The 22,928-nt window shown below is 41.0% G+C and overlaps 1 protein-coding gene across 2 annotated transcripts in view; it reads left to right on the forward strand.

Annotated features, from left to right (window-relative positions):
- pknox1.2 (pbx/knotted 1 homeobox 1.2) overlaps positions 1-20,928 on the forward strand; it is a 43,296-nt gene extending 22,368 nt beyond the window's left edge. For both annotated transcript variants that reach the window (XM_060898833.1, XM_060898832.1), the window contains 7 exons: positions 693-866; positions 1,640-1,754; positions 1,913-2,010; positions 6,917-7,045; positions 11,573-11,649; positions 15,978-16,141; positions 16,659-20,928. In XM_060898833.1, the coding sequence (XP_060754816.1) occupies positions 693-866; positions 1,640-1,754; positions 1,913-2,010; positions 6,917-7,045; positions 11,573-11,649; positions 15,978-16,141; positions 16,659-16,861 (960 nt within the window). In that variant the 3' untranslated portion in view covers positions 16,862-20,928. The remainder of the gene's footprint in view (positions 1-692; positions 867-1,639; positions 1,755-1,912; positions 2,011-6,916; positions 7,046-11,572; positions 11,650-15,977; positions 16,142-16,658) is intronic.
- Positions 20,929-22,928: the final 2,000 nt, after the last annotated feature.

Consider the following 22,928-nt stretch of genomic DNA (forward strand, 5'->3'; position numbering starts at 1 on the left):
GACTTTGAGGGGGGTGAATACCCATGTGCATTCTAGATTTCTGTTGTTGTTTTTTTTTAGCCTTAATTATTGTTTGTGTCACAATACAAAAATAATTTGCACCTTTAAAGTGATGAGCATATTATGTAAATCAAATGATGCTAACCCTCCAAAAATTCATTTTAATTCCAGCTTTTAATGCGACAAAACAGGACAAACACCAACGGGGATGAATACTTTTGCAAGACACTGTAACTTCTACCCAGATTTATCGCTTCTTTTCAGTCAATTTCTCACTGTTTTGGATTCTTTCTGGTAAATAGGTCGGTATTCCTAGGGTGTATAGACCTTCTATATAGTGTATATACAGTAGCTTGCAACACTTATTGCGCAAGGTGGCCCACTTTAGATCGTTCCTTCTGGACTAGACGGGACTGGAGTGAGCTACGCTGTCATTGACGGTCTTGTTTTCTCTTGTACTACTGAATAGAAATTCTTCTCATTGTATATCCTGATATCTTTTCTCATCCAAGACCGAAAGCAGTCAGAGTGTAGAGTCAGCCAATTAGGAATGATAGGCCTTTCTCCGAGGTTGTAGGAGAGGACGTTATCACTGAAACAGCTGCCAGAGGCTGAAATATGAACTTGCGCTGCTACACTATGTCACTGTTGATACTTATGGAGCCTCTGTACTTTACAACGATTTGAAACAGATGGTGAAGGCGATTCAGGTGCTGCGTATCCACCTGCTGGAGCTGGAGAAAGTGAGCGACCTGTGTAAAGACTTCTGCAGCCGCTATATCGCCTGCCTGAAGACGAAAATGAACAGCGAGACACTATTGAGCAGCACTGATCCGGCCAGTCCGTACTCACCGACACAGGCTCAGGTACACACACACACACACACAGTCTACTGGCATAGAACTTACACATAATGTACAGTCAACATATGTTACATGTTTGGGCGGCACGGTGGTGTAGTGGTTAGCACTGTCGCCTCACAGCAAGAAGGTTCCGGGTTCGAACCTCACGGCCGACAGGGGCCTTTCTGTGTGGAGTTTGCATGTTCTCCCCGTGTCCGCGTGGGTTTCCTCCGGGTGCTCCGGTTTCCCCCACAGTTTAAAGACATGCAGATTTGGTACAATGGGGCCACTGTAATTGGCGCAAGCTGCTGTGGTTTCCCATGCCATGATGTATGTACATATATAGAGCTTCCTATGGCAAAAGCTAAATAAATAAATAAATAAATACATCTACACAAATTCCATATTTTTATGAGTTATAAATATAGTTTGGTGTGAAAACAAAACAATATAGATAAGACAGTGCTAAATTTGTTGTGTTACTAGACGTAGAATAATCATGTAATTTCATGATCTGTCTAGATTTTTGCATTTCATTCACTTTTTTTTTTTTCTGGACCAGAAATGAACTCCACCCCGAACTGCTGAGTTTTGCCTCTTTTTGTTTAAAAGGCAGCTCATGAAGCGTACTCATGAGGAGAATGTTCTTTGCTGCAATTGCAGTTCACCTCACAACCAGCAGAAGGGTCAAAAAAAAAAAAAAGACAAACAACTGCTTTAATGTTTAAGTGTATAATTAAACCTCTGAGACGTTTAAAAGGTTTTCTTTGTGTGTGCACATGGGTGTGTTCTCTTAGACTCCAAGCTCTTTCTCTGGGACTGTGAGTCCACAGGGGATCGTAGTACCAACATCCGCCTTACAACAGGGCAGCCTTACTGTGACGGCGGTAAACCCCACACAGGTGGTGTCAGGTATGTTTTTGAGCAGAAACACTCCTTCAAAACATATTCGGTCCTTCGTGCACCACTAAATCACACTGTCTACCATAATGTGCACTGACTTTTTATGATGTCTGAAGCGCGTGTGTGTGTGTGTGTGTGTGTGTGTGTGTGTGTGTGTGTGTACTCAGGTGGCACAGTTTATCAGCCAGTAACTGTTGTGACTCCACAAGGCCAGGTGGTTACCCAGGCCCTCTCACCTGGCACAATACGCATCCAGAATTCACAGGTGAGACACACACACACACATGCGCGCACACACACCATTTCTATAAACTGATAGGACTAAGCACGATGAAGGCACATTTTATCAGTATTTCATGCGACTATGGTTTCCACCCTCACAGTCCAAGTGCAGGTACTTAATCAGGGAACCGGCAAGCAAACTATACAATGTCTTGCAAAAGTATTCATCCCCCTTGGTGTTTGTACTGTTTTGTCACATTACAAGCTGGAATTAAAATAGATTTTTAGGGGGTTAGCACCATTTGATTTACACAACATGCCTACCACTTTAAAAGTGCAAATTGCTGTTTTATTGTGACACAAACAATATTTCAGATGAAAAAACAAGATAAATTTCTGTTTATATTGTCATTCGTCACATTTAAATTTAAACCGTTAATTCTGTTCACACTGCCACATTTGCACTTTCTGGATTGCCACCGTCTTTTCTTAGATAGCTTTAGCGTGTGTGTGTAAATTACACCCCCCGGGTTTTTTTTTTAATCTTGTACCTATATTTTATATTTCATGTTTATTACTGTTTGCACCACGGATAAGAGGGAAACGCAATTTCAATTCTCTGTATGTCCCGCACATATGGCATTATTGACAATAAAGTTGACTTGAACTTGAAAACAGAAATCTGGAGTGTGCATAGGTATTCACCCCCTTTTGTATGAAACCCCTAAATAAGAGCTGGTCCAACCAATTCACTTCATAATTCACATAATTAGTTGATTAAGAGCCACCTGTGTGCAAAGTGTCACATGATGTCTGTATAAATCAACCTGTTCTGGAAGGACCCTGACTCTGCAACACTATTAAGCAAGCAACATGAAAACCAAGGAGCCTCCAAACAGGTCAGAGACAAAGTTGTGAAGAAGTATAGATCAGGGTTGGGTTATAAAAAATATCACAAACTTTGAATATCCCAGGGAGCACCATTAAATCCATTATAGTAAAATGGAAAGAATATGGCACCACTACAAACCTAACAAGAGAAGGCCGCCCACCAAAACTCACAGACCGAGCAAGGAGGGCATTAATCAGAGACGCAACAAAGACACCAATGATAACACTGAGGGAGCTGCAAAGATCCACAGCGGAGATGGGAGTCCATAGGACCACTTTAGGCCGTACACTCCACAGAGCGGGGCTTTATGGAAGAGTGGCCAGAAAAAAGCCATTCCTGAAGAAAACACATTTGGAGTTTGCAAACAGCATATGGCAGACTCTCCAAATACATGGAATTAGATTCTCTGGTCAGATGAGACTAAAATTGATCTTTTTGGCCATCATGGGAAACGCCATGTGTGGCGCAAACCCAACATCATTCCTACAGTGTAGCATGGTGGTGGTAGCATCATGGTGTGGGGATGTTTTTCATCTGCAGGGACAGGAAACCTGGTCAGGACTGAAGGAAAGATGGATGGCACTAAATACTGGGCAATTCTGGAGGAAAACCTGTTTGAGTCAGCCAGAGGTTTGAGACTGGGACGAAGGTTCATGTTCTGGCAGGAGAATGACCCTAAACATACTGCTAAAGCTACACTGGAGTGGTTTAAAGGACTTTGTTTAAAGGACAAGGTTTAAATGTCTTGGAATGCCCTCATCAAAGCCCAGACCTCAATCCAATTGAGAATCTGTGGCATAACTTGAAGATTGCTGTACACCAACACAACCCATCTAACTTGAAGGAGTTGGAGCAGTTTTGCCTTGAGGAATGGGCAAAAATCCCAGTGGCTAGATGTGCTAAGCTAATAGAGACATACCCCAAGAGACTTGCAGCTGTAATTGCAGCAAAAGGTGGTTTTACGAAGTATTGAATTTGGGGGGTGAATACCTATGCACACTCCAGATTTGTTTTTTCATCTAATTACTGTTTGTGTCATAATAAAACAACAATTTTCACCTTTAAAGCTGTCAGCATGTTGTGTAAATCAAATGGTGCTAACCCCCCAAAAATCAATTTTAATTTTACCGTTAGATTTTTTTTTTTTTATCTGTATATTGTATAGTTGGCTTGTTCTTGGGATTTTTTTTCCTTTTAATTCTCCTTTATGTTGTACAGTGTGTCCTTTTTTTTTTTTTTTTTTTGTCTGTCTGATAACTTGCTGCTGTAACAACATAATTTCCCAGTTTGGGGTCGATTGATTAATTCTTTCTTTCTACAAAAAAATGCTGGTTTAAGTTCTGAATCATCTCATCTCATTATCTCTAGCCGTTTTATCCTGTTCTACAGGGTCGCAGGCAAGCTGGAGCCTATCCCAGCTGACTACGGGCGAAAGGCGGGGTACACCCTGGACAAGTCGCCAGGTCATCACAGGGCTGACACATAGACACAGACAACCATTCACATTCACACCTACGGTCAATTTAGAGTCACCAGTTAACCTAACCTGCATGTCTTTGGACTGTGGGGGAAACCGGAGCACCCGGAGGAAACCCACGCGGACACGGGGAGAACATGCAAACTCCACACAGAAAGGCCCTCGCCGGCCACGGGGCTCGAACCCGGACCTTCTTGCTGTGAGGCGACAGCGCTAACCACTACACCACCGTGCCGCCCGCTCTGAATCATTATATAATCAAATAATCCACAGCATAAAATAATAACGACCGAGGTTACAATTTGTCCTTTGGGCTTTGAGCATAAATATATGTGCACAGGAAGAGAGATGCGTCTGTGCTTTTCACTGGTTATTAAGAGTGTGTAGCTGCTCTAAAGAGGTTTTGGTGGCATTAACATTCGCCATGTCTATTTAGTTTAGTGTAATTATCAGTAAAACGCTTGTTTTCTCCATGGCCTGATTGCAGTACTGAATTTCACTCATGATTACAAAACTTCCTGGACTTCATGTCCTTGAAAACAAGCACACTCTTGTTATCTGTCAGACCACTTTTTTGACGCGTTTCTTCTCCTGCAGTTTCTGAGATATTGATCTCAGGCCAGCTTCAGCTCAGCCATCCTGTGCCTGAATAGTGTGCTTGTATTCAGATTTTGGAAAAATGCACTTGCTCTCCCTTTTTTTTTTTTTAATGTGTGGTGTTTTTTTGTTTGGTTGGTTTTTGGTATTTTATTTTAATTAATTTATTTATTTTTTACCCCATAGGAATACATAGAGTTTTAGAATCAAAGTCTTCCTGCTTGGAAACACTTCATTAGAGAGCCACCAAATTTAATATGATACCTCAGCTCAGGCCAACTCACCCAACATGTGCATGAAATCAGCTATGACCCATACTCGTCTTTTCCTTGTTTTTCATCCATCCTTTTTTTTCTCCCATTGGCAGGCATGCATTTTTGGCCAATCGGAAGCCAAGATCTCCCACTCAGCCATAATTCATCCAACAGCCATCAAACTTCATTTCATATCTCAGACCAAGTCACCTGACACACACATCCATCCATTATGAGTTGCACTCGTCCTTTTATGTGCTGCAGCTGTGCAATCACACTTCTGTTTTCTTGCGGAAGTGCATCTCTAGTTTTAAGTGAAATCATAAATATTTTAAGCTGCTCAGGTTGTCATAGCAAGGAAATGACACCACTTCCCCAAGTTGCAAGGCATTTTTTGTCGTGTTGATCTAAACATGGAAGTGGGAACTTTTTTCAGATGGCGCGTTCAAGCTACAAAAGTGGAGAAACATGGATGCCTCCATTAAAGTATGGCTTGATCTAAAGTAAATACTACTTTAAACTCTAGTAGTGAAGTGATTTCCTGTTGATGGTGTGAGCGGCCATATTGGCATGAACTCAGGGTTCCTGATTAGCTCATATGGCCATAAGGCCGATGAACTGTTGCTGTGGCATGGCATCCGTCATCCACAATTTAGTTAAATCGTATCTCCTCCGTCAATTCTGCACGGATTTCCGTTCCGATTGTTTTGTTTGAAAGAACTCATCATTCCGCTCAAAAGACGGTCGTTGTTTTGTCAAAATTTTTGCTAATGAGTTAGTAATTAGGCCAAATTAATGAATTTTCTTCTTACTGGAATTGTATCTCCTCTCATTTATCATGTAAATTCACTTCTGATTGATGTTTTGGGTAGATCTTCGTTTGGGGAACAAAATTTATTCCTTTCTTGATTTTCCTGTTGTAAACAATTTGCCGTGGAGGTTGGTCCTCTCTCACATTGTCAGGTTTGATGTTTTGGTAGTCATGGTTCTTTTGATGGGGCGGCACAGTGGTGTAGTGGTTAGCACTGTCACCTCACAGCAAGAAGGTCCGGGTTCGAGCCCCGTGGCCGGCGAGGGCCTTTCTGTGCAGAGTTTGCATGTTCTCCCCGTGTCTGCGTGGGTTTCCTCCGGGTGCTCCAGTTTCCCCCACAGTCCAAAGACTCTAAATTGACTTTAGGTGTGAATGGTCGTCTGTGTCAGCCCTGTGATGACCTGGTGACTTGTCCAGGGTGTACCCCGCCTCTCGCCCATAGTCAGCTGGGATAGGCTCCAGCTTGCCTGCAACCCTGTAGGACAGGATAAAGCGGCTAGAGATAATGGATGGATGGATGGGTGGATGGATGGGTTCTTTTGATGGCAGGCCAGATGAGCTACTACGTTCTTGACGTTCTGGTTTGATTTCCTGAGTTGAGAAGCGCTTTCTTAGTTTTTTTTTTTTTTTTATTCTGAGTTATGAGCTTCAGTCGAATGTAGCATAAGTTCCACACCAGCGGTGTTTTTTGTGCCTGAATTGAACTATTTTTGCAGATTGAGAACCAACATGTTTGAAATGGTATCAGATTTGGTCCTGGCACAATCACAGTGCTATATATGACGTCCCTCACATACTGTCTTAGACCCTCATTCTTAATATATACACATTCACTTTATACACACACACTTGTACAAACATACTGTATAAATACTCCGTTTAAACCACTGTGTGTTTTCATATGTGTGTTTTTCTCAGCTCCAGTTGCAGCTCAACCAGGACCTCAGCTTCCTGAGTCAAGATGAAAACTCGTCTAAGGCCAAGCGGGGCATTCTGCCCAAACACGCCACCAGCGTCATGCGTTCTTGGCTCTTCCAGCACATTGGGGTGAGGAAATGCATTCATTCATCCGTTCATTTATTTACTTGGGAATGTGATATTTAATCGAATAGTAAAACAAAATGTCAAGGAGGGTCGAGGGAAGGAGGTGTAGAAATTGTTTATTTGTATGAACTAACTAATTAGTTCATACAAATAAACTTGTATGAACTAATTAGTTGGATCAAATTAACCTGTAAACATAAATGATCCACTGCCTCATTAACTTGGGATGCCTTTTAATCCTGGTTATCAGATATGTTTTTGACATTTTTTAAACAGTGCTTTATTGAAGCATTTTATTCTTCATGTTGGTGATCATTTTGCTTATTTCAAGTGTTTTTTTGAGAACGAAGAATTGTTTGCTAATAGGTTAAGGCAGGGGTTTTCAAAGTGTGGGAGAGTCAGCCCCTCCTCAGAGAGCAAATAAACAACAGCGACCCCCCCCTTACAATTTTTGTTGTTGCTATACGTAATGTTCCATTCGTATTTAAAAAAATTGGTTGTTGTACACTTTTTTCTTTTACACATTTTAAACATCTGTGCTTTTTAAAACATCTTTTTTTTTTACACATTTTAAACATCTGTGCTTTTTTAAAACATCTTTTTTTACACATTTTAAACATCTGTGCTTTTTAAAACATCTTTTTTTTACACATTTTAAACATCTGTGCTTTTTAAAACATTTTTTACACATTTTAAACATCTGTGCTTTTTTAAAACTTTTTTTTACAAATTTTAAACATCTGTGCTTTTTTAAAACATCTTTTTTTTACACATTTTAAACATCTGTGCTTTTTAAAACATCATTTTTTTTTACACATTTTAAACATCTGTGCTTTTTTAAAACATCTTTTTTTTACACATTTTAAACATCTGTGCTTTTTAAAACATCTTTTTTTTACACATTTTAAACATCTGTGCTTTTTAAAACATTTTTTACACATTTTAAACATCTGTGCTTTTTTAAAACATTTTTTTTTTACAAATTTTAAACATCTATGCTTTTTAAAATTTTTTTTACACATTTTAAACATCTGTGCTTTTTAAAACATCTTTTTTTTTACACATTTTAAACATCTGTGCTTTTTAAAACATCTTTTTTTTTCCACATTTAAAACATGAGCTTTTTTAAAACCTCTTTTTTACACATTTAAAACACGAGCTTTTTTAAAACCTCTTTTTTTACACATTTTAAACATCTGTGCTTTTTTTTTTAAAAACATCTTGTTTTACACATTTTAAACATCTCATAGCATCGTTAGCTAGCACCTCTTGGCAGACAACACACTGTGGCAGTGGAGCATCTTCAGATCCAGTCCATGCAAATCCAAACTTTAAATAATCGTGGTCATACTTCCTTCTTTTTTTGCTTGGCCCAGACTCTGTCTCCTCACTCACTGTAGCTTTAGGTACTAAAAATCGATCCATTTTGTCTCTGGTAAAGGCTAGCTGAAGTTCGCTAAATATCCGCAGTAGTAACTTATTCTGGTTTATTTTTCCTCACGTTGCACCCCCCCTGAAGAACTCTGGCGCCCCCTAGGGGAGGCGCACCCCACACTTTGAAAAGCCCTGGGTTAAGATAACTTGAGCTTGAAAGTAAACTGTATTCAGCTTAATAATCTTATATTAGTTATACAATGATCTCATAAGATGTATTAAATCTGCAGATATTCAAAATATTTTCGCTTGCAGTAAGAACTTGCACTAAAGAAATTGGGGTGGGTGGTGGTTTTTTTTGGTTGCACATATGCACATGACAGTGTGATAAATTTATTTTTTTGTCACATCCAGACTCTGAGCTCAAAAGAGTAGTTCATGACTGGGATAAGAAAGAGAGTTAAGAAAGGTTTGAGAAGGGGATGACGGACACATGATGGCTGGAAGCAGGCATTCACACACAGCCCCCCACCACACACACACACGCACGCACTCGCTCGCTCTCTCACATGTCAGCTCCCTCATCTGACTAGACAGTTGGAGGAGCTAATGAAAGGTCATCAGTGATGAGGAGATCAGGCATATGATGGAGTTTCATCTCACAGTAAAGCATTGTTCCAGTGAGACTGCGGCTGACACATGCTGCTCTGATTTTTAATACGTAATAATTTCAGGTGCACACCTGATTAGAAATATTCAGTCGACACCATTCGCAATGGTCAGTTCAGTTGGTGGAATTTCCTTCACTAACTTGATAACCAACTTCACCGTTGTGATATTTTTTTACGTACGTTCTGAAAATTCATACTGACTCATTTAATGATGTTGGCTGCAAAGTTGAATTCTGGCCAAAATGTTCTGTTTCTGTTGTTCTTTTGAGATGTTTCGCTGCTGCACACACCGTGTATCCTAGAAGAAGAAGAAACCTTTATTTGTCACATGTACACTTCAAGCACAGTGAGATTCATCCTCTGCATTTAACCCATCTGAAGCAGTGAACACATGCGCGCGCGCGCATACAACCAGAGCAATGGGCAGCCATACTACAGCGCCCGGGAAGCAGTCAGGAGTTAGATACCTTGCTCAAGGGCACTTCAGCCCAAGGCCGCCCCATGTTAACCTAACTGCATGTCTTTGGACTGTGGGGGAAACCGGAGCACCCGGAGGAAACCCACGCAGACACAGGGAGAACATGCAAACTCCACACAGAAAGGCTCCTATCAGCCGCTGGGCTCGAACCCAGAACCTTCTTACTGTGAGGCGACAGTGCTAACCACTACACCACTGTGCCACCCCATCCTGTGTGTAAATGTTTTGCCGAGATAAAACGTGTCCCACATTTTACGATTCCGGAGACTGCCGAAGCAAGTGAGTAACAATATCACGTGACCACCGTGGGGCGTTTGACCTACTTTTAACCAAAACAAGTCTGCATGGGCAAACATGGCGGACTCTGCTCTCCCATGAGCTAAAAGCCAGCGGTTTTCTGTTTCTGGTTGAGAGTACGCTGTGTGCATTTTGGCTGCCGCTTCTCAACAGAGCTTTTTGTTTTGTTTTTTTGTTTGTATAGTTTGATGTTTGTTTTTTGTTTGATGTTTTGTCCATCAGTTGTGGTGTAGCTCCGGACCCAGTTTTGGGCGTCAGTTTCCTTTGAGCCTTGGTCCACCGTGGGTGATGCCTATGCTGCTCACTATGGACTGCAGTGAGCTTGTTGCTCTTTTTAACATCAGGGTTGTCCAGCGCTCTGTGCGGCGGTGCTTCTGTGCTTGGCACGGTGTTCCGAGCGATGTTGCCCGGTGGCATTGCGGTGGCTGTGCAGGTGGTGTGGGACATACTTTTGTGCGCCTTTTGGTGGGACTGTGGGTAGCAATGCCACTGGAATTACATCCTGACTCTCTTTTGGTGGAGTTTTGTAATTGTAAAGTGACCTTGGTTGTATAAGTTGAACTTATTATGGGGCGACATGGTGGTGTAGTGGTTAGCGCTGTCGCCTCACAGCAAGAAGGTCCGGGTTCGAGCCCTGTGGCCGGCGAGGGCCTTTCTGTGTGGAGTTTGCATGTTCTCCCCGTGTCCGCGTGGGTTTCCTCCGGGTGCTCCGGTTTCCCCCACAGTCCAAAGACATGCAGGTTAGGTTAACTGGTGACTCTAAATTGACCGTAGGTGTGAATGTGAGTGTGAATGGTTGTCTGTGTCTGTGTCAGCCCTGTGATGACCTGGTGACTTGTCCAGGGTGTACCCCGCCTTTCGTCCATAGTTAGCTGGGATAGGCTCCAGCTTGCCTGCGACCCTGTAGAACAGGATAAAGCAGCTAGAGATAATGAGATGATGATTATTATTATTATTATTATTGTTTAAAAGAAAAGGAAAGTCTGGCTCTTGAGTGCAATTGCAAGATAGAGCAAGGTTAGATGACGTGTCATTTTTTTCTGGACGGATAACTAAATCATTCTAGCTAGTGCTTAGCTATCTTAGCCTTAGAATGACTGAGCTCGACTCCACGGTAGCAAGTATGGAGTTACACCAAGTTTTGATCTTACAGAGAAAGAAACAAGAACACAAAAGCAATAACAGAGAAAAGACATATTCCTCTTTTGGTTCACGAATCTATTCGCGAATTTCAACCACAAATTGCATCCCTGCGACTCAAAACTCTCCGAGCTCGATGCAGAGTCACGATGTTTTCCGCACGTCGTCATCTTGGTGTGACGCAGTTCTATAGTTATGCTAATTAGTTGAAGCACCTTGCGTTCGGCTGTTTCAATAGGGCCGTACTGTTTACCTCAAGAGGGAGGATATTCAGTCCCAAAACGGAGAAAAGTGACCCTCAGGACATCATAATGATCACATCTCGTCTGCATGATCTTGTTCTTGTGAGAGATAGGAAAATGCCATGCACAAAAAAAAAGTGAACATTTCAGATAACTTTGCAGACAGCACCTTTAATGATGCAAATTGAATAATGACATAAAAGCTATGGGTTAAGAGACGGCAGGACAGAAAACTGTGAGTGTATGAGATCACCTCAACACAAATTGAGTGAGGAGGACATACGGACTCGACTGCATTATTCTAAATGTATAAATGATTATTTTTCAGCATCCATATCCTACGGAAGAAGAAAAGAAACAGATCGCACTGCAGACTAACCTCACCCTGCTGCAAGTTAACAACTGGTGAGTCAACGTCAATAAATACACAAACCAAACAGCTCTTTAGTAGCAGTGCATTGGAAGCAAATGGAATAAAATAAATCAACAGACGTCTATTTGGATTTTCACTGCTAATTATTTGATTTAACTTTTCTGGAAAAAAAAAAATCACAGAGATGACTATACCAGAGTTGTAGTCGAGTCATTAAACCTTGAGTCCGAGTCCAGTCTCGAGTCCCCAGTGTTCAAGTCCAAGTCGAGTCCACTACTGATCCGAGTCGAGTCCGAGAACAAGCCTCCATCCGCACGATTTGACGGTGGCTGTTGTTGCCTTTATGTGAAAGCGTCTCTGCTACTGTGTTGGATTAACGTTCCTGCTCGACTGCCCCATTTTAGTTAATAGGCTACAGATAAAAAGCTTGTTCTTCGCTCAGCAAGCCCCGCCCACTATCAACAGGGCAAACAGGGAGAGAGGGTTCACACTAGCTAGTTCATCGCTCAGCAAGCAAGCCCCGCTATCAGCGAACATAGCGTGTCACTTCCTTCTCTGGGTGGAGTCTTACCAAATGACGATTGAAGTTCGAGGTTGTCCCCGTCGTCTCCTCGATAGTTCTTCTACATATGGAACACACAGCAGTGCGTTTTTTTTTCCCCACTGCATGAGAAGTCTGTATAAGCAAAGCGGACAATCCTAAGGGCTTCTCTCCAGGTGTTTTAGTGCCATTAACGTTAGCTTGTTCCTGCACATGACGTATGAACAGGTGAATGTGCATTCTCTTGCACAAAATTAGGCCACCCATTTTTTTTATCTTTAGGTTCACGGATTTTTTCAACATATTTTTGATGATATCTCATTATCTCTAGCTGCTTTATCCTGTTCTACAGGGTCGCAGGCAAGCTGGAGCCTATCCCAGCTGACTACGGGCGAAAGGCGGGGTACACCCTGGACAAATCGCCAGGTCATCACAGGGCTGACACATAGACACAGACAACCATTCACACTCACATTCACACCTACGGTCAATTTAGAGTCACCAGTTAACCTAACCTGCATGTCTTTGGACTGTGGGGGAAACCGGAGCACCCGGAGGAAACCCACGCGGACACGGGGAGAACATGCAAACTCCGCACAGAAAGGCCCTCGCCGGCCACGGGGCTCGAACCCGGACCTTCTTGCTGTGAGGCGACAGCGCTAACCACTACACCACTGTGCCGCCCATTTTTGATGTCGGTCGAAATAAAAATAAAAGTGTCCTTGTCCAATTTTTTTTTTTTTGCATGGCAAAATTTAAATGTCGGATTAAGATGATAAAATAATTTAAATTCAAGAGACACACTTTATACACACACACACACACACATTTTATATATATATATATATATATATATATATATATATATATATATATATATATATGCACATTGAAGGCTGATACGTTCGTGCTACTTGATTCGATAGGACTCTCTGCGGCACCATCCTCTTCTAATTCCAGTCAGATACTTGTAGCCAAAATCAAAATCGCGAACTAACGTTATGGCAGGCATATTCGGCATCGCGCTCGTTACATCACCACCTTCTTTCTAAGAACCAAAGATCGTTTTGATCTTTTCATTGTTTACTTTCAAAGCTTGAGAGACGAAATCACCCATGTTTTGGTTAGTGAGACAGTGAAAAGACTTTTCTTTACCACACTTTATGCTTACGTACAGTTGAGGCGATAGCTCGGAATCCATGCTGTCAGCGTCAGCCATGGTCAGTACGAGGTTGACACTGTCGTAAAGCGGTCGTAAATACCATAAAAACATTCAAGTGAATACTCAATGTCGTAAATAGTTTCGTTTTCGGACTCGGCTGAAGTGGATGTATACAACACACATTGTCGTTTGTATTTGCGATTCTAATACTTTTTACTTAAAGAAATATGACCTAGTACCAGGGATACAGTGCTGTTACAAGAAAAATATGTGACTTTTTTTTTTTACATTTCTTTTTGTACGTTTCGGCGGTTAAAATAAAAATACACACAGACTTCTTATTTTTCTAGCGGTAGTATTTAACTGCCGTCGGGTCCGAGTCCAAGTTCGAGTCATCAGTGCTCAAGTCCAAGTCAAGTCACGAGTCCTTAAAATTAGGCACGAGTCAGACTCGAGTACTACAAGCCTGCAGTATCCTTATCCACTATCACTGTCCTTCACATAGACTTTGAGTCTTCCATTGTGTGGTGGCTGATTTTTCACTACTCCTCATAGCTAAACTGTAATCCACATCGTATTTCTGTCCCATTTGTTCTTGTGCATTTAAATCATCTCTTGCTGATGCACTGTGAAGTGAGTATGAGTTTGTGGCAATCGTGCAAGCACATCATCGATAACATTGCTGTATTACAAATAGAGTTTTGCATACAATCATATTCTCACCCGTGAGAAAGGCTTACAGGTCCTTCCATTTATTACAAACATGGTTTTGGGAAATTATACGATGAATGTCACCCACCTTCAGTACAAATATACTGCTTCATTTAAATACAAAAGGAAAACAGACTGCATTCTTTTTCCTGTAATAACATAAAAACAAACCCACACCTGACTCCAGTGTCATATTTATATATAAAATTATTCTAGCCTTATACAACCCCGATTCCAAAAAAGTTGGGACAAAGTACAAATTGTAAATAAAAACGGAATGCAATAATTTACAAATCTCAGAAACTGATATTGTATTCACAATAGAACATAGACAACATATCAAACGTCGAAAGTGAGACATTTTGAAATTTCATGCCAGATATTGGCTCATTTGAAATTTCATGACAGCAACACATCTCAAAGTTGGGACAGGGGCAATAAGAGGCTGGAAAAGTTAAAGGTACAAAAAAGGAACAGCTGGAGGACCAAATTGCAACTCATTAGGTCAATTGGCAATAGGTCATTAACATGACTGGCTATAAAAAGAGCATCTTGGCGTGGCAGCAGCTCTCAGAAGTAAAGATGGGAAGAGGATCACCAATCCCCCTAATTCTGCGCTGACAAATAGTGGAGCAATATCAGAAAGGAGTTCGACAGTGTAAAATTGCAAAGAGTTTGAACATATCATCATCTACAGTGCATAATATCATCAAAAGATTCAGAGAATCTGGAAGAATCTCTGTGCGTAAGGGTCAAGGCCGGAAAACCATACTGGGTGCCTGTGATCTTCGGGTCCTTAGACGGCACTGCATCACATACAGGCATGCTTCTGTATTGGAAATCACAAAATGGGCTCAGGAATATTTCCAGAGAACATTATCTGTGAACACAATTCACCGTGCCATCCACCGTTGCCAGCTAAAACTCTATAGTTCAAAGAAGAAGCCGTATCTAAACATGATCCAGAAGCGCAGACGTCTTCTCTGGGCCAAGGCTCATTTAAAATGGACTGTGGCAAAGTGGAAAACTGTTCTGTGGTCAGACGAATCAAAATTTGAAGTTCTTTATGGAAATCAGGGACGCCGTGTCATTCGGACTAAAGAGGAGAAGGACGACCCAAGTTGTTATCAGCGCTCAGTTCAGAAGCCTGCATCTCTGATGGTATGGGGTCACATTAGTGTGTGTGGCATGGGCAGCTTACACATCTGGAAAGACATCATCAATGCTGAAAGGTATATCCAGGTTCTAGAGCAACATATGCTCCCATCCAGACGATGTCTCTTTCAGGGAAGACCTTGCATTTTCCAACATGACAATGCCAAACCACATACTGCATCAATTACAGCATCATGGCTGCGTAGAAGAAGGGTCCGGGTACTGAACTGGCCAGCCTGCAGTCCAGATCTTTCACCCATAGAAAACATTTGGCGCATCATAAAACGGAAGATACGACAAAAAAGACCTAAGACAGTTGAGCAACTAGAATCCTACATTAGACAAGAATGGGTTAACATTCCTATCCCTAAACTTGAGCAACTTGTCTCCTCAGTCCCCAGACGTTTACAGACTGTTGTAAAGAGAAAAGGGGATGTCTCACAGTGGTAAACATGGCCTTGTCCCAACTTTTTTGAGATGTGGTGTTGTCATGAAATTTAAAATCACCTAATTTTTCTCTTTAAATGATACATTTTCTCAGTTTAAACATTTGATATGTCATCTATGTTCTATTCTGAATAAAATATGGAATTTTGAAACTTCCACGTCATTGCATTCTGTTTTTATTTACAATTTGTCCCAACTTTTTTGGAATCGGGGTTGTATTAAACTCATAGGACTTTTCAGCTTAGTTTATAATCGCAACAACAGAACACATTGTGATTTGTTTATTCCTGTTTTTCCTCACTGATCATTTCTGATTGGTTAAACCTTCATCCCTGATTTCTCAGGTTCATAAATGCGCGAAGGCGGATTCTGCAGCCGATGCTAGACGCCAGCTCATCAGATGTGCCCAAGAACAAAAAGAAAACGCCACAGACTCGTCCACTTCAGCGCTTCTGGCCAGACTCTCTTGCATCCTCAGTCTCCCAGCAACAGGTTACCATGGAAGATGGTATGTTCAATCAGATAGTTAGTTATAAATACACACTGTGGTATTTAAAGCTGGGGGGTTAACAAAGAGTTGTTGTGGTCTTGAAGAAATTAATTGCTGCTTTAAATTGTAAAATAATGGAATATTGAGCATTTAAAGGTGCGGTCTGTAATTTTTTAAGTGTTTCTAAACTTTAGATAAGCTGAGATTCACAATATTACCATGCAACAGGTCTGGCTAGTTTTTTCATTTCAGGCTACATTTTTTTTTAGATTTTTCTGGCCCTGAAATTGGCCTCCCTTACAAGTTAGCCCAAGAGGAATGAGCTGTTTTAAAATAAGAGGGGGTCAGTTGGAGCAAAGGACGAAGGCTTATTAGTGGTGTCCGTGCACTTGTAGTTCAACTCACAGGAAGCAATGGACGCTAAAATTACAAATCGCTCCTTTAATTTGTCTTACTGATGATGATGATGATGATGATGTTCAAACAATTTGGATTAATGTCGATTAGAACACCATTTTATTGTTGCTGCACTCAGGTACCATGGTATCAGTTAGCATGGTAGGAGGAGAGGACGGGCTGCAGACGCTGTCGTCAGACGGAGCAACGCTGGCCATGCAGCAAGTGATGATGGGAGGCCACAGCGAGGATGATGAAGACGATGATGAAGATGACGAAGAGGACAATCTATCCCACTCCGACATGACCAGGCTAGGTCTGGAAACCAGTGACTCACTGTAGGAATGAGAAATTAGATTCTCTCATACACACACACACACACACGCACGCACACTCTGCCAGGGATGTCGAGAGACACATTAAAGGATGTTGTTAAAGAGATATTGTTTAAGAAAGTGAAGAAAAAAAAAACACACGAAGGATTAAGAGAGGAAACGAAAGAAGGAGAGACATTTTCTCACTGTGCGGTCAAGTGCATGGTCACATACTGTATCTCATGTTATGGACAATCAGGTTGTCAAACATCCTGATGATTAATCGATCAGAAGGCTCAAAGCCATACACGATTAAAAAATGGAGTTTATGTACACACACACACACACGCATATGATAAGCACAATCGTACAATATGTCTGGGGTTTCTTGCACAGTGAGGATATGCATCAGTTTCATTTCAAAACTTGTCTTTTTGTTTCTTTGTTTGTCTGTTCAGCAGCACAAAGGAAACCTCATGCACTTTTTAGTATGTTACTGTAAAACAGCCAAAAGAAAAGAGAACGCGTAGGTCAATGCTGGATGATTTGGCTTTCCTTGTCCTCGTCTCCTTGGATGAGATTGTGTCTCTTGCATGCCTGTGTTTGCGTTGTTTTCAGGCACCAGAGAAGAAGAAACTATTTTTATATTTACACTGCTGATGAATCGGTGCCCCTTTGCTTTGGCTCAGTTTTGCTGTGTTTTTGGTAAAGGACAGTTTATGTTGGCGATGATTGATAAGTCACTTTTTTTGATATGATGGCCCAGTTTAGGGGGAATTTTGATAAAGCTTAATACCTGAAAATACAAAGAAAGAGCTTTTGCTATAGTTATAAGTAGGAACAAAAAGTACAAGGCCTTACATGTTTCATTTTATGACTCGAAACTGGCCTCACGTTTGTCTGATTAAACTAACCAGCACTTCTGCTACAGCTTTAGTCTCCAGGAAAACCAAGACGCATGAAAAGTAACAGTTAATCAATTCCTAATATCTTCCTGTTCTGAATTACAACACTGTTTTTACACACCATTGTCGATTATTTTTTTCTTTCCTTTCAGAACCACATGCTTATGAAGTTTATAAATGTAAAGTTATGATGTCAGCTATTACATATTTGCTATTAAATTGGGATTTATCCACGACTCCATGACGGCTATCTGCATCCATCCATTATCTAGACCACTCATCTATTGGGGTCACGGGGAAGCTGGAGCCAATCTCAGTTGACTTCAGGCGAGAGGTGGGGTTCACCCTGGGCAAGTCACCAATCTATCGCAGATCTATCAATCTATCACAGAGACAAGCAACAAAAATTCACACTCGCATTCACACCACCGTGCCACCCCAGCTACCTACATATCTGTTCTAAAATGTCGAATGGACGAATGAATCCGAGCTTGTTAGCAAGTTGATGGAGGTCCAAAGAAGATGAACTGTGAAGATCTCTAATAAACTCTCTTCAACTGCATTGTACTTCTGGCCAAGTGGTCTTGAATGAACAGTTAGATTCAACCCAGTATTCTGATCGATGCTTCCTCGATTCTTTATCCTTTAGCCCATGACTCAAAACTTTCTCAGAGCTCTCTGCCATCTTTAAAGAGGTCAGCTCACCCTTCCTCTGTGCCAAGTAGCGACCATTTTCACATCCACTGCTTGAAACAAAACAATCTGGTAACACCCTGTGCCTCCTTTTTCTTCTGCTCCCGTTAGGGGTTGCCACAGCTGATCTTTTCCATTTGGCATAGGTTTTACTACACCAGATGCCCTTCCTGACGCAACCCTCTTGGGACTGGCACTAAGTTTACACTGGCTTCTGCAAACCCAGTGGCTGGGTATTTTACCTAACTGCACGTCTTTGGACTTGTGGGGGAAACCAGAGCACCCGGAGGAAACCCACACAGACACGAGGAGAACATACAAACTCCACACAGAAAGGCCCTCGTCGGCCACTGGGCTCGAACCCAGAACCTTCTTGCTGTGATGTAACATTGCTAACCACAACACCACTGTGCCGCCCTGGTGACATCCAACACTACAGGTCATAAATTGTAACATGAAACTGAAGATAAAAGTGGTTCTAATTTATTCATATTCTTTTGACTGATCCGTTCCATTTTTGTCTGGTTATTCCAGTGTAATGCACCTGAATCCGCCTCGGCTGTCTCACGGGCAGCCATGAAAGAAAGAAAATATCAGGCAGATTCTATGCATGTGACACGAAAAGAAGAAAAAGTACGGGAACGATTTCGAAGGGATCATTAGCAGTCAATTTGCAGAGGTTTTGTTGCACAAAGAGCTAGCAGAACAGCAGTCATGTGCTTTCAAAACAAAAACGACAAACTGGAAGGGTGAGTCAGCCCCTTTAAGGCATAATTATATTTTTTTAAAGGAGCTGTTTGTAATTCTTGAGCCCAGCGCTTCCTATGAGGTGAACTGCCCTGCCATTGCAATGAAAACATGGGCTCTTGTGAGTTGCCTTTGAAGAAAAAATGTAAAGAGAGGGGACAGAGCTTATTTCTGGGCCAGAAAAATGTAAATGGAAACCTGAAACAAAGAACATGCTGAGATCCTGTACATCACAGTATTTCTAATCACAGTATTTCCAAGGACTTATCATTAAAATTATACAATTTTATATGTCCAGCAGCACTTTTAAAAATTACAAACTGCTCCTTTAAATGCGTTCAGAGGAATCGTGTAGAGAGAAAAGAGAAGGTTTTCGGGATGAATGTACGAGCTTTTGTTTGTTTTAATTCCTTTTTTTAGGTTTTAATTCTAGTGCTTGATATATACCATAAGCTTATGATGTCAATCCTCCGCTTTCTCAAAAAAAATGATAACAGCAAGTCTACAATCCATGATCTATAAATACAAAACAAAATCTGCCAAATAAGACACAAATAATTTCAGTTCCTCGATTCTTCTTGAATCCCTTCCTTGCATTTCAGTACAGGAAGTGCTGCAAGAAAAGGAAGCACCCATCAGCCCCAGGTTGTGCCTTCCTGCCCCTATACTGCAAAAGGCCATTTGTATGATGGATGTAGGGAAAGTCGACAAAGGTGTGATAAAAACATCATTAAAACCTTTTTTTTTTAATCAGATATTCTTCAAGAAGGGGAAGCAGGTACATTTTTCAGGATGCATATCATAAACAGTCCATAAGAATGGATCTAATCATGGCCTTTGATTAAGAACACAATCACCGTTTCTTTATTTTTCTCCATTATTGCAGTGGAACACTTCCAAGCCGTCATTTTGGCCTCCTTGAATGGTTTTCCATCATAACCAAGCTGAGACAGTTAGTGTTTTGAATATGTAAAGATTTATTGCATGGGTTTGTACTTTATTGCTGTAAAGAAATAAAAACACTATTATTTCCAAGCATTGTTGTACTTTACAGTAGAAAATATGTAGGCATACATACAACGTGTGAAGTTGCACAATGTAAACTATTAAGGAAAAAAGTGTACAGTCGGCCAGTTTTCATTTCTTAAACCCTTCACTCCTGGGAAGCTCCACATCATGTTCATTAAAACTGTAGCCGATATTTTTTTGTTGTTGCTGTAGTTGTGGTTTTTTGACTGCATTTTGCCAAATCTTAACATTTTAATTTCTGAAATGTATCCATTTTAAAATAAGAGCTTTTGTGTCATTTTGGATTTCAATTTGGGTTTTGTTTTTTTTGGTCATTTTTTTTTTCTTTCCGCTTTCTCTTCAGCTTTCTTATCACAGTGCAGTTTTATTTTACAGCCGTCGCTGTGTGTTGGTGAAAAGATCAGCGCTGATCTGACTTCATTTAGTTTTGCATGGTGGGTTTCCACATGCTGCATGTTTCCCTTCGAGCTTTATAAACCGAACACCTCACCTGAATATGCTAATGTGATGCTAACAGGACTTGGCTAACGACGAATGAGTTTGATTACATGGGCATAATGCTAATGTGCCCCCCAATAGCCTTCATTTATTGTTAGAAACATTTTTCAGGTGAAATATTCAATTAAAAATTGAACTGTTTTTAAGCTACTCGAGCTGCTTTTCACACTCGCGCTCATGTTTGCCTTTCTCTGTTTTGTAATAAACTCAACAATTGAGTAAAGCCTCTGTTGCTTGTTGTTTATTTTGATGTTTTAAATTAATAGCTGCGAAAAATTGTTTGTTACATCTGCTTGTCAGCTCTACTAGAAATGCTATTTAAAATTCTTACGATGCTGATTATAAAGCATGGCAATTAATTTAGAAAAGTTCAGAAAACATGACAAAAAGTATGGAATGTCATCTTGTTTCAGAAAATACTATCTCTCATATATATGGACACGAGTGTTTGTTTTACCTTGAAATACACCACTTGTATTTTTCATATGAGCTACATCCGGGACATGGAGAACCAAAATTATGACACAAATCTTTATATGTCACTCATGAGGAAATCGATGAATTGTTTTGATAAATTTGGGTACGTTTTGTTTGTGAATGTGTCTGTATAATAAAAAGAAAATCACATGTTGGCTTGAGGATATGAAGTTTATCTTCTCGTTTTGAAAAACTTAAATTTTTCATATAAAATGCATCGTGGATCTGAGTGACCTATTTAAATAATATTGGCTGGGTTTTTTTCGTGGTATATCTGATATATTCCATTCAGCTAGCATGATACTGAATGAGTCAAAGACAAGTTCAATATCATGCTAGTTGAATGAAATATATCTGATATACCACGAAAAAAACCCAGCCAATATTCATCCATCCATTATCTGTAGCCGCTTATCCTGTCCTACAGGGTCGCAGGCAAGCTGGAGCCTATCCCAGCTGACTATGGGTGAGAGGCGGGGTACACCCTGGACAAGTCGCTAGATCATCGCAGGGCTGACACATAGACACCGACAACCATTCACACTCACATTCACACCTACGGTCAATTTAGAGTCACCAGTTAACCTAACCTGCATGCCTTTGGGGTAAACCGGAGCACCCTGAGGAAACCCATGTGGACACGGGGAGAACATGCAAACTCCACACAGAAAGGCCCTCGCTGGCTGCTGGGCTCGAACTCGGGACCTTCTTGCTGTGAGGCGACAGTGCTAACCACTACACCACCGTGCCGCCCCCAGCCAATATTATTTTTATTATTATTATTATAATACTACACACACACTTTTCATATCAGCATTTTTGAAGGCCAACGCTAGCTTACCTGCAACTCGGTACTGTTAGCTCGGCAGTCCAGTTAGCTTCCAGCCGGTGTAGTGTTCAGTAGTAGTGTTAGCGAAGGCCAACGCTAGCACAGGCAAGCCAGTGCTACCAAGAGCTAATAGCATAGGCTAACAACCGAGAAACTAGGATTTCTGTCTCCGGAATCTTCTTCCAGGCACGCTCGCCAGAGTATTTTTCACTCGGACTTAAGTATTCGTCTCCCTATTTAATTTACGTAGTTACTTTTAAAATCGACATCAACAGCTACACACAATGGAGCGACCTGGCAGCCAAAATTCTCTCAAAATCTTCCGTATTAAATAAAGCAAACCCAGCAGCCATGTTTGCTTCCAAATTGTCACAGTTGCTCGCTAGCGCGGAAGTTTTACGTCTCTGACGTGTGATGTCATGTCTTGACAGCGTGCAATATCGTAAACCATATTCAACACTCATTCTCCATTGGGTAGAATGACATAATACACCTAGGATAAGCAATACGCTAACAATATTGCATGCTGTCAAACCAAATTAATGAAACGTGCTAAAATGGAGTAGAATACATGTTTTTATTCCATCGAAAAAGTGTCCTGTTTGTATAATAATTCCTGATATTTCACTCTGATGACATCACTCCTAGTGTTTTCCTGCTTAGATGCGTGCGGTCAAAATAGTGAACCGGTTCAAAATTAAAATTTTTTAATGAACTTCATGTTGAAAAATATATCACTCGTTCACTTTGCTCACTCGTGAAATATACATTCACCACTCAAACTTCATATCTTTGTGCCACCATGTAATACCATATGTAGCCAGTGTAATGACGCCATATTACCAATTTCATAACAGTAGCTATTTTCACACTCGTGCTCTCTGGTTACTGAAATGCTAGTTATCTTTAGCATAGAG

This window comes from Neoarius graeffei, chromosome 18, assembly GCF_027579695.1.
Source record: "Neoarius graeffei isolate fNeoGra1 chromosome 18, fNeoGra1.pri, whole genome shotgun sequence".
Lineage (NCBI taxonomy): Eukaryota > Metazoa > Chordata > Actinopteri > Siluriformes > Ariidae > Neoarius > Neoarius graeffei.